General features: G+C 50.1%; 1 protein-coding gene across 6 annotated transcripts in view; it reads left to right on the top strand.

The window, feature by feature from the left end:
* The window catches only part of pcdh19 (protocadherin 19), a 61,321-nt gene that overhangs the window by 23,119 nt on the left and 25,702 nt on the right, over nucleotides 1-12,500 (top strand). For 3 of the 6 annotated variants that reach the window (XM_079744208.1, XM_079744212.1, XM_079744210.1), the window contains exon 3: nucleotides 12,030-12,088. In XM_079744208.1, coding sequence (XP_079600334.1) covers nucleotides 12,030-12,088 — 59 coding nt within the window. The remainder of the gene's footprint in view (nucleotides 1-12,029; nucleotides 12,089-12,500) is intronic. The other 3 variants (XM_079744207.1, XM_079744211.1, XM_079744209.1) reach the window with 1 other exon arrangement.

The raw sequence follows: 12,500 nt of genomic DNA on the forward strand, positions 1-12,500 counted from the left end.
TTACTCCTCTTCCCGTCCCTTTGCTGTGACATTTCTTTTTACACAGTTACATCTTTTGATAGAGGCACGGAGAGAGCGAGAGAGCGAGAGAGAGAGAGATAGACTGAAAGTGATCGCTGTACAGAGCGTTTGACAGTTAGAGCAGAGGCCTAGCTAAGGGTGCTCCTATTTTTCTCTCTGTGGAGGGACAATGCTTTGGAGTGCGCACACTTTCTTCTTCTCCCTTCATCTTCGGTTGTTTGGGTGTGTTTGTAATAAAACTTTCTGCGACCCCCCCCCCCCCCCCCTCATCCCTCTCCCTCCAGTTCATGGTACATTAGCTCCCTGCCAGACTGTCACCTGCACAAGACAAAAAAGGGAAGCTTTTGTATGACCGCGGGCCCTGGCTACAGCACACTGGATGGCTGCATCCTGCCATATTTTCTCTCGGAGAGCTATTGTTAATGGTGGAGCAGGGAGTGGGGGTTGCTTGTATGTGGCCCACTCACTCACTTGAATAGCCCACGTACCCATTCCCTGACGGCACTCGCTCATTTGTCAACGCTGCGGTGGTGATCTTTTTGTTCTCCCCTCCCTCCCCTCACGCCCTTCCTATCTCCCTTCCCTATCTCCTTCCCTGGCACCCTCCCTATTTCCTTCCCTCGCTCCCTCCTTTGCTCGATCCCTCTCTCCCTCTCTCCCTCCCTCCTTCCCTCCCTCCCTCCCCCCCCCTCCCTCCCTCTCTCCCTCCCTCTCTCCCTCTCCCTCCCTCCCTCCCTCCCTCCCTTCCCCCTCTCTCCCTCCCTCTCTGCCCCTCCCTCCCTCCCTTCCTTCCCCCCTCTCTCCCTCCCTCTCTGCCCCTCCCTCTCTCCCTCCCTCTCTGCCCCTCCCTCCCTCCCTCTCTCCCTCCCTCCCCCCTCTCTCCCTCCCTCTCTGCCCCTCCCTCTCTCCCTCTCCCTCCCTCCCTCCCTTCCCCCCTCTCTCCCTCCCTCTCTGCCCCTCCCTCTCTCCCTCTCCCTCCCTCCCTCCCTTCCCCCCTCTCTCCCTCCCTCTCTGCCCCCTCCCTCTCTCCCTCTCCCTCCCTCCCTTCCCCCCTCTCTCCCTCCCTCTCTGCCCCTCCCTCTCTCCCTCTCCCTCCCTCCCTCCCTCCCTCTCTCCCTCCCTCCCCAGCAGTGCACCATTGCCAATAAGTCAGCAGGGAGGAGAATCATTATGATTGTGTACAGATCTCTCCTGTTCTCCTCCTTCCTCTTCCTCCTCCTCCTCCTCCCCATGTTCATTTATTAAATTCCCAGATTACAAATGTAATTTCTTCAGATCTCCGCGGGGACTTCTCCGTCATAGGACGCCGTGCTCTGTGGGCCTGGGAGGAGATTGGCTCTTAATCAAGAAGCCGGGACTAAAGAGCAGAGTGGTATTATCAGGGTAGCGCGGCGGAGCGATCGGCATCCATCTTGATAAACATTCACCCTTAAGATATGTGCTTGTATTTATCGGCTTATCGACACACACACACGCGCACGCACACAGGCACAGACACGGGCGCACACACACACAGGTTTGCATACCCTCACAACAACAAGTTCACCGCAGCAGAACCAAATGATTTACGGCCTTTGTTTCCAGGAAGTCAAGGTGTGAAGAAGCATATGTAGGGCAACAACAGAGCCGACTATATTACACAATGCATCAGAATAAGAGGCTCACTAGGGTTCTGTTTGGCGATGAGGACGGGTTTGTGTGTGTCTGTGTGTGCATGTGCGTGTACTAGTGTGTGTGTGTGTGTGTGTGTGCCTTGTTCCTGCATCTCAAGCGCTACTCCCTCCCACGTTATTTTCAATGACTCTGGATGTCCAACCCCCCAAAAAAACAACATGTTTGGCCCCAATACAAATTAAACTAAACAAAGTCAGAGCAGCTAATCCCTGTGTGTTTCAGCTGCTGAAATCCTCTGGCGAATGAGAGTGTGGGGGTTGGTCCGGCCCCCTGTTACATCTGGCCCCACTATAGCTGCTGGCCAAGCCCTCAAACTAACAGCCTGCCCCCCTCCACACACACACACACCCGGCTAGGAGGCTGCAGCCTGCTTCTCCTCCCTGGTGTGTGTGGGTGTGGGTATGTGTGTGGGTGTGTGTGCATGGGTGTGGTTGTGTGTGTGTGCATGTGTGTGTGTGTGTGTGGGTGTGTTTGTGTGTGGGTGTGCGTTTGTATATCTTGTTTTCAAGTGAGGTCAAGTTATTTTACATTTTGTGGCTAGTGTTTGTATCTCAGTGTATGCGATTGTGTGTGTGTGCGTTTGTGTATGTGTGCGCCTTTGTATATCCTGTTTCCTTGTGAGGTTAAGGGTTAGACTTGTGATTTGGGTTTCTCTGCGTTAGCTCCGAATAGTTTTACATGTTGTGGCCGCTACAACGCACAGGGTTTGCATATTTAAAGGTAACTTCTTGCCCGTGCATCACACAGTTGAGAAGAACTTCCCCTTCAATGTAAAAACTTCAGCTCGCCGGAGAACACAGACACGCTACAACATTTGGCGCCTATACTACTGCACGCTAGCGGCAGCCGGCGCCGCCGCCGCGGCTAACAAGCTAGGTGCACAGATGTGGGGGCGATGCGCGGTGCAGCTAATGCTCCGCCGTCAAATCCTGCCGCTGACAGCTGCCTAGATAGAAGGACCGTCCCAAATATTAACACCAGATGTGCTTCACATTGATGCGGCGGACCACGGGATCCAAAGCCACGGAGCTGGCGTCCATTACCGATACGCCGACGCTAGGCAGCCTTGTTGTGTGTGAGATGGGGATCTAGTGAGCCCATCTGTTTATTAAAAAGCTCCTTTCTATGATTTATTGGCATCCAGCCTTATCACATCCAACTCTGGTTCAAGGACCAGTTCTCATTTGTGAGACAAAACACAGCAGACACGGCAGCTGGTGTATGCTGATATGGTGGTTAAAGTGGTGTCAGGTTAGCAGGCAGAGGAAGAGTCTTGATCGTGTCCGTGTTTGTGTGTGTGTTTGTACACACGTGAATGCTAGGTGTTATGTGCCTAGGCCAAAAGTGCACACTTTGTCTGTTTATCTGTGTGCATGTGTGCGTGTGTGTGCGTGCGCACGTGTGTTGATGTTTGCGAGTGCGCACGTGTGTGTGTGCGTGCATATGCGTGGCGCGTGTTTCTCTGTATCTGTTTGTGTGTGACTAACTGTATGTGTACAAATGGATGCTTGAAGTTGGGTATGTGTGCCAACGGCACACGCTTCGCCTATTTATCCATGTACCTGTGTGTGTGTGTGTGTGTGTGAGTGTGTGTGTGTTTTGGTTATGAGCACCTGCACTCACCGCTGGTTTCAAAGCGCCCCGCCCCTCCCAGCCGGCCAGCACGGAGTGTAAACAGGGTTTGTTTGAGCGAGTGGCCCGGGGTGCTCAGATTAAGTCCTGATGAAGTTCCACTCTTATTCCTGGGTGCAACGTCCTCCTCTGCTGGCACCGGTCCTGGTGTGGCACTGTGTATGGCGTGTGTGTGTGTGTGTGTGTGTGTGTGTGTGTGTGTGTGTGTGTGTGTGTGTGTGTGTGTGTGTGTGTGTGTGTGTGTGTCTCGAAGCTGTGACTCATTCTCTTATCCAGTGTCAGATTAAGGCATGTCAATAAACAGACCTACTCAATCCATCTCAGAGTGAGTGCATCCGCTTCGGAGAGCCTCGCAGACTGTAATGAGCTGACGCAAATCTCTGTCCAACAAAAATGTCTGGGAAGATGCCTCGTCAGAAGGGGCGAGGTACAAAGAGATGCAGAGAGAGAGAGAGAGAGAGAGAGAGAGCAAAAGTCTGGCTAAAGTCAATGTGACTGTTGCTGCTGACCAAAAATAAAAATAAGCCCACACAACAGATATATAATTTAGCAAAGAGTGAAGCCCAGACATAAGTGAAGAGGATAAGTGGGTCTGTTTCCCCACAAAGGTTGATCGGTTCATTCTTTGTGGACCAACATAATAACCTGTGATGATGTGTAGACACTTTATATACAGTAAATATACTTACTTAATCTCTCCATATGTTTTAAAGGCCTTCCCCCAGAGGAGAAGTTGCCTCAACTTGTTGCCCCCCATCCTTCTCCTCATGGCTGAAGGTCTGCCTCTAATGTCTGTTTATCACAGCTGGTCCAGGAAGCGCTGGGCTCCCCCTAAATCCACCTGGATTACAGGCTACCTTCAACGCCAGACAGGGAACTCTCTGGGCGTAGTTGGGTAATGCACCACCTACTTCTCTCTCATGTGGCGTCAGGCAGACATTAGCGGATTTCGGGATTTCGGGGAGTGTGAAAACTTTTGGGCCTGACATCCAAATTAAGGGAAATCCCTCGGGACTCGCCTCAGGGGGAAGTTCCTGCTATCTGACTTTGATTACGTTCAACGGGCTTAAAGAAAAGTAAGCCGGATTCCTTCTCTTGGTAACCACGGCGATAACCAACTATTTCTCCTCCGCCCTCTCTCCTCCTGTCCCTCTTTTTAACGATGTAAAGCACCTGGAACTCCTAATCCCTCGGCTCAGACTGTCGCGGGGTGACGGCGGTCGGAGGTGGGGTGGGGTGGAGGGATCGGAGGAGAGCGATAACACCGCTCTCCCAAAAAAAAAAAAAAGGTCTCCCGGGCGCCGACACGCCCAGGTAGAGCCCCGGACGCAGGTGTTGGGTGTAAGCCGAGACCCAGGCTCTGTCGCCACAGACCGAGGCGACTCGCTGATGGACTGATAGTGTGCTGGCCCCCCGGGACGGATAGAGTGTCTCTCTCCCCCACCGTCGGATCTACATGAAACCGCAAAGGGCCGCACGGAGCCGGCCGTCCTCCGCGGGTGCCACTCCACTGCCCCCTTTGAGTGGCACGGGGGGGGAGAGAGAGCCAGAGTAGAACAAAGACACCCCCCGCTGATAAGAAGGGAACAGCAGGCCGTGCTAAGGAGGCGGTGAGGCAAGCGTCAGGCGTCTGACTGCGCCGGAATGCAGACGTCTGCGAGGTTGGTGGGGGGAGGGACGCGGGAGGCTAGTATTTAAAATCTTTTCATCACTCTAAAAGCAAGGGCAGCTTTGACGTTGAGATGCTCATGAATAATGAATGCGCTTGCTATTAATGTATGCATAATTAATCACAGCTCGATTGACGGCGTCCGCGTGGAGCCTGCGGGGTCTGAGTGGCACGGTCCCCGGTCATGGCTATTTCCTCCTTTTCCTAATAATAATAATCGTTATAATAATTGACGGCTGAATATATTATTGGATGCTTGACTGTTGTCTGCGTCTGAGGGAGAGACGGATTGACTTTGAATCCAGAGCTACCCTTTCACGAGTTGCACACAGGATGGTTGATGAGTTTTTTTCGTTTTATACGTTGAAATATTTTTGTTGTCCTCACTTTACACAGGAAGTCCCACTCAACGTGTGGGATGCGCTTCCAGGAAGTGGCATTGTGTTTGACGAAAAATCGGTGACACACTTACAATAGCACACACAAGTGGTCGGGTGAGACTTGACCTTGTAACGTTTCGTTCACCCTCCCAGCTGTTTAAATCCCAGCGTGCCCACGGGCAACATCAAGTACAGAAAGGTACAAAACGGACAGAGTGCACATTAAAAGGCTATGCCAACAGTCTGACTACCAAATCACTCACTCTCATAACGTGATTGATTCCTGAATGGCCGATTGGCTTTTGGGGTGGAGTGATGGCTGATGAAGTGAAATGATGCAGAGAAAGTGGCAGGTTATTTGTCACATCTGCAGGGCCCCTTTTGTTGCGATTGATTGTGTTTGATTTGAGGCTGCAGCAGCACAGCCAGTTGACATTAAATGGCCACAACTCTCTGTGTTCACCACTGGCCGACTCCCCCCGTCCCGCCCAGCCCATCAGCCCCTAGAGCAGTCAGAAATAGAAAATGTAATCTCATCCTCCACCGTGCTATTGCCTCGGGGCACTACTTCAACCTCTTTAGTGCTGATCCTCCCCAGGGGTGGTGGTGGTGGTGGTGGTGGTGGTGGTGGTGGTGGGTATTGTGGGGGTGGTGTTGGCAGGGTGGTGGTGGAGGAGGGTGAGGTGGGACTGGGGTCCGTCCCCCGTCCCCCCCCCTTTAAGAAGCAGCTGAATCTCTAATGGGGCGTGCGGGAGAGAACCTGGTGAAGTTCTGTAGTCGTGGTAGAGCGCGGTGTAACGCGGTGAATCCATCGGGAGCAGCAGCAGCAGCAGTAGTTGTAGTAGTCGTAGTGGCCATGGGGGGCGAAGTCGCTGTGGAATGCGGAGTCGCGGAAAGCTATGCACGCTGAGATACGTCTCCGGACCTGCCATGTGTGAAACAGCACCTTACATGAAATGCATAAAATGAATCCATTCAGGAGGACTCGGAGGGAGTTGGTTCAGGCGATGGCGGAGGCAGCGGGCTGGGTCTTTGCCATGGTTGCCACACAGAGCTCGGCTGAGCTGCTTAGAGGTGCTGCAGGGTGAAAACCTGGGGATGACTGGGTGCCAGCACAGTAATGCAAATGTGGAGATAGTAGACGCAGGGCATGCTGGGAAAAATGTCTGTAAGAGTGTTTGCGAAGCGTAGGCTGAATAGTGGATTTTGACAGTTGAACTGTGAAGGAAATCTTGGCTCAACACGTACGTATGTGTGAAACTCGGTCTGGAATAGATGTACTTGACGGAAGGACAGACAGAAATACAAACACACACACACACACACACACACACACACACACACGCACACACACACACACACACACAAACACACACAATTTACAGCAGTAATGCAGCAGAAGGGATACATGCGTCTGTAATTCTGCATGTGTTTGCTCTCTTTCTGATTATTTTTGTGTCAGAATACATCCTTCTTCGTGAGGATATCAACAACAGGCTTATTATGTGTCACATTTCCTTCCCGGACCGGGGGAAGTCTAGGAGTGAGCTTGAAATTCACTGACGATCGAGACGGAAATTGAAACTGTCATCACAAACTCACAAACAAAATGGCAAACGACAGTATGAGCTGATACTGGAGTGTGTGGGTGTGTGTGTGAGTCTATATGTAGAGGGAAACAACATTACCCAGAGCAACGTGTATATCAAGTCCTTTAAAAAGTCAGTGGCTATAAAGATTTCAGACCAGATCTGAATCCATGGCTGTTTCTTATATTTTCCCTTCTTTCTTCACTTTATTAGCACTCTAATCCAAGCATAGATGCAGTCCGATAGCAAACTACGTTTATCAAAATGGCAGCCACGTCAATGCTATTTTTTCAAACTCAAAATGGCCACCTTAACTCATATTACATTGAACAGTGGTGGAACACATACATCAAACAGTGAGTTCAACCATTAAACCCGGAGTATCATCTTTATACTGCTTTTGAAATATCCCCCCTCCACCCGAGGACGTATTGCTTTCAGTATAAAAACGCTTGTTTTATTGCAGTTATTTGATACACTGGAAATGTGCAACAGCAACAAAAAAAAAAGTAATGCATATAAAAGGGTGGCCGTGTGTGACCTTATCTCTGCTCTCTTTTCCCTCTGTCTTTGTGGCGTCTGTTGATCGTATCTGCTGCTTACTGGTGTGAGTGCTGTTGTCTACAGAGCACCACCCTACCCACCTCACCTCACCCCACCCGCCCCCCGCTCCTCTCTGCAGTCCCCCCCGTGGCCCACCACAATGAATACACTTGCATCCAGACTACGGAACCAATTGTCACGCTGGGACGAAGGCAAATCAAATCTCACGGTAGCAACTAGGCGAGGAGATTGCTTTTCCTCTCGGTGCCAAAGAGCTGAGCCAAGCCTCACCCCCCCCCCCCCCCCACTCTGTCTCTCTTTATTTATCCTCAAAACCCGGTTTATTGGATAGAAAGAGTCACAAGGGGTAAGGTGGGCCTGTGCTGTTGAGTGGTGGTGGTGGTGGTGGTGGTGGTGGTGGCGGTGGTGGTGGCGGTGGTGGTGGCGGTGGTGGTGGCGGTGGTGGTGGTGGTGGTGAGGGGAGGGGGAAGTCCCTGGGGTCAAACCTCAACCCGCTCCCCCCCCTCGCCACACACACACACACACACACACCCGTTTGCTGGTCTTGACACCAGCTATTAGTCAGCCAGTGGCACGAGAGACTCTCTCGCTGGGTCCTCGAGATGAAACGGAACAATAATTGTGGGATTGGAGTGGCTTTAGCTGCCAAACCGGCACCGCGCTCGGATCACAACAACACATTGTCCAATCTGATTAGGAAGCCATTTGTGGTGTCCTCACCGTGACAGAGTGAACCCTCCTCCTCCTCTTCCGCCCTGAAACTTGAACCCGGCGAGAGAAATATTGACATTTCTCGAATTTGGGGCCGGTCGGATACTTGGGCGGACGTTACGTTTCTGAACAGGAAACGTAACGTCCGACGTAACGACAAATTTCTTCCTTTTTTTTTTCCTTTTCAGTTTTTAAATCGAGTCTCCTTCACAATAAGGAGCCTAGAGTGAACCGCTAATGCCGAGGGTGACTCCTCCGGTGTATTTATCTGTATGTATATTAAATAGATTTAAAATGGAAATCGTAACTTTTTTATTCATTTAAAAAATTCTGGCGATTAGATGGCTTAGCCCGCGGGGAGCAGCTGGCGCAGTCTATTAGAGTGTCATGTTAAAGCGCATGCTAATCGCAATTGACAACCTTGAACGCTATGTATATGCTTAGTGCCTCCTTTGGTAGGCACCTGCAATGAATGTTTTAAGCACTGGCACTCTATTTAAAGCTTAGGTTCTCAACCTCCGGGCCGCGGACCAGTAACGGGCTGTGGAACATTTGCCATTAAGCTAATATATGTAAATAATCGTTATGCATACATATATATAGGTATATTTATTTTTATGAACATTATATGTATATGTCTGAATTATTTCACAGCCTATTAAAAGCCTGTTACTATGCAGTGCATGTTTGCTAAACATGCCGAACGTCCCAACATCCAAATTTGGTCCTGACCTTATACGGATAGCTGATTAGAGAACATTATTAGCGTTCCTCATTCACACAACTAAGATAACAATGACAAAGGAGCATACTTTGGAGCAGTTTGATAGGTTTGAGTAGTTAAAGTTAAAAATTTCCCTCGCTGTGAACATATTTCCAATTTGCATAGCGGGCGACAGACAGTAACGAACAGGTTGAGGAGAGCTGATGTAAGGACCATGGAGGACTGTTGCATTATGGAAAACACATCCCCGCTGAAACACCGACAGAGAATCTGGGACATATTGTGTGTTCCTTTTGAGTCCCCCGCGCCCCCACTCTCCGTATGGCCGTCCATTCCCCTCACCTGCAGGGAGGCGGTGGGGGAGATGAGTTTGCTGTCTCCTTAATGGCGTTTATGCTCTTGTTGTTCCCGCTATGCATGTTCATTAGCTGCCCCCTCGATGCACAGCGAGACATAGAGGAGGCTGAATAATGGATCATCTCTGATCACTGGGCCACAAAGTGGAGCACAGGTACAACGCCGCACAATTACCGCGGATCCTCCATATCTGGCCGTACGTTTTAGTGTCAACCAACGAGGCCGTTGTCTATACGGTGATTACCTCCGTCATTAATTAAGGGGGGTAATTATTATGAATTACTTAACGGATCGGGTCTTAGCCTTAATGTTACCGTGTGCATGTCACCTCACAGAGAGCTGCCAATTACATTGATAAAGATGTTGTCGAGAAGCACAGGAGTCATGGAGGAAGGCTGGTGCTTTGGTGTAAATACTGTCGGCTCCCGCTGACAACTTATCGTCTCGATCATCACAAGGCGAAGATCAGTTAGGTGAGGACAACGAAAGGAAATTGGTATGAGTCCATCCAGACTGCACGACCATCTTTAATACCTCTCTATGAAATGCCTTCGCTCCTGATGAGGATGTCGTTATTGTTAGCTCCGGCGAACACAATCAGGGAATCAAAGAGCCGAGGCAACAGACTGCCTCATCCTCCTCGCGGTGACTCAAGGCATTCATCCGGGCCGAGTTGACGTGACTTTGTTGCGAAACGTCGTCCGGTAATTACCCCCCTTCTCCGCGGACTGGTTTTCGGTGCTATTATTATTATTACTATGGAGGTGATGAGCAGCACATTGTGTGGTGGCAGGGCGGCGTAAAATGGCTGCCACCGACGTTTGTATACATGCTGCCTTTGAAGCTCTCACAGGAACAGTGCGGGGACGCCGCTCGGAGCGTCCACGCAAACACGGCGGTGGCGCATCTGGTCCGTCTCAAAACCTCGCGTGAGGTCCTATAAAAAACGTTCCCGCCGACAGGTCAGGGGGAGCTGTGTGGCAAACGCATTAGCTGGTTGTGATTTGTCTGGGTGGGATTTGATGCTGTTGTTGTTGTTCTGGGGGAGATTGGAGGCAGACTCTCCACTGTCTCTGCTCCGGGAGCGTCCAGGCGTGAAATCCAGCCTGACGTTTATATACAGGCCCTATACAATGATAGGAATGGAAAGGCTCTAACCCCCGTGGCATGTGGATTCCGTTTTTTTTTTCTCCCTACGTTGTTCTTTCTCTTTATACAAATGGTGTGCGGTTGTCGCCTTGCCCCCATAGGGACCGTTGACCCCCTTGTGTCTGAGAGGACTGTGTGGAATACAGTCTCTAGCTCACGTAACGCTCCAACGGCAGCACTCCAGCGACTCCATTAACCTTTGTTATCACAGGGACGTACTTGGCGGCCCTTTTTTCATGTATTCAATGCTGAAGACTCTCCTCGGAGGTCTGGCGGCCGGCCTTCAGTTTTAATCTGGACCCGGTATCTGCTGCGGGGAGGGGGGAGAGAGAGAGAGAGAGAGAGAGAGAGAGAGAGAGAGAGAGAGAGACAGAGACTGAGAGACAGAGAGACAGAGAGGGACAGGGTGGGAGAGAGAGAGAGAGAGAGAGAGAAAGAGACAGAGAGAGAGGGGGTGGGAGAGGGAGAGAGAGAGAATACTGCTTTTTCTCCTCTTCCTTTTCTTTTTTATTGCTTCCGACAACAGCTGCATCTTATAAAGTTTTGTTGAAAGGGTTGTAACCTTACTTTAGCATGACTGTGTATGTCCTTTAGGAGCACTTGTCTCTTCTCTTATCCCGTGTGAGTGGATGCTTTGCAGACACTCCTCTGCTCTGTGGACGTTGACAGCGTGCATTTCCATCTGCCGGGAACTCTCCAGCCTATACCATGTTAATGTGGGCTCAATAAATGTTAAGAAATGTGATGAAGACGGGGAAAAATAGAAGTTAAATGCCGAGCGTCTTTGAACTGTGTTCTCTAATGTGGGTCAGAGATCCATCGTATGCATATTTTTGAAAGGCTTTTCATCTGCAATTGCAAAGTAACCATTCCCCGGGTACTCTCTTAATTTCCTCTACTTGCAGATTTGTTCACTTATATTTATATATTTAAACACGGGGAAGTGAGTTTCTGTATGAAGAAATACACGCCAAAAAGGGGATGTCTGACTTTTCTTCTTCTTCTGTGTGCGTGTGTGTGTGTGTCTGTGTGTGTATGTGTGTGTGTGAGGCATTTGGTCTCGATAACGTTTCAAATACCGAGGGCATGACCGCCAGAGGAGGAGGTGGGAGGAGGAGAGGAGATAGGAAGAGGAGAGGAGAGGAGAGGATAGCTAAGGGGAGGAGAGAATACAAAAGACGAAGAGAGAGGGAAAGGAGATCAGAGGAGAGGGGAGGGGAGAGAAACAGAGTAAAGGGAGAACGGCACACAGCAGAGGAGAGGGAGAGAGGAGAGGAAAGGAGAGGAGGAGAGGAAAGGATGAGATGCTCCTACTCCTGTCCGAGCTCCCCTTGCTACCATTCTTGTGTTTTTGTGTGCGTCTCTTAGAAAGACGAGGCGGCTCAGCGCGGCCTTTTGTGTAAAATAACATTTCTATTGACTGCCAATTCCTTGGGACATTATTTTGGTGCCTTCCATAATTAAAAGCCCCTCTCTCTGTTGTCCCACCCTACCCCACCACCCTATCCCCCACCTCCCTTCCCCACCCCCTCCTTGCGACCCTCTTGTTTCTCTTACAGACGGAAAACTACTCCATTGACTCCAGCTACGTGAATAGCAGAGCCCACCTCATTAAAAGGTATGTCTTAAGTCATGCTTCAGGTGTGTCTGTTTTTAGCACGTCCCCACCGCTTTGTTCCGTGTTGTTGTTCTCCAATTACCGCACCGCTACTCACGCTTTGCCGTCGGATGGTGGCTTGGATGTTTATACTTGTGCATATCAAATTTTAGCATTTAGTGTCGCGGGATCTATTCAGGAACAAATCCTATTACTTGAAATGAAATAACGGGAGAAGCCATGATATTAAATGACACAAAACAGGGACTTCAAAGGCTTAAAATAGAAATACTTACTTATATATCAACGTATTTATAGCATCTTCTGATCTTGTACTGCAACATGTTAATGCAATATAAATATGTCATGGATGTCACACAGCAGATCGCCATATAGGTTTATATTCGGGGCATATAGAGGACGTTTTTAATCC

The sequence above is a fragment of the Pollachius pollachius genome, assembly GCF_949987615.1.
Source record: "Pollachius pollachius genome assembly, chromosome: 10".
In the NCBI taxonomy this organism is placed as follows: Eukaryota; Metazoa; Chordata; class Actinopteri; order Gadiformes; family Gadidae; genus Pollachius; species Pollachius pollachius.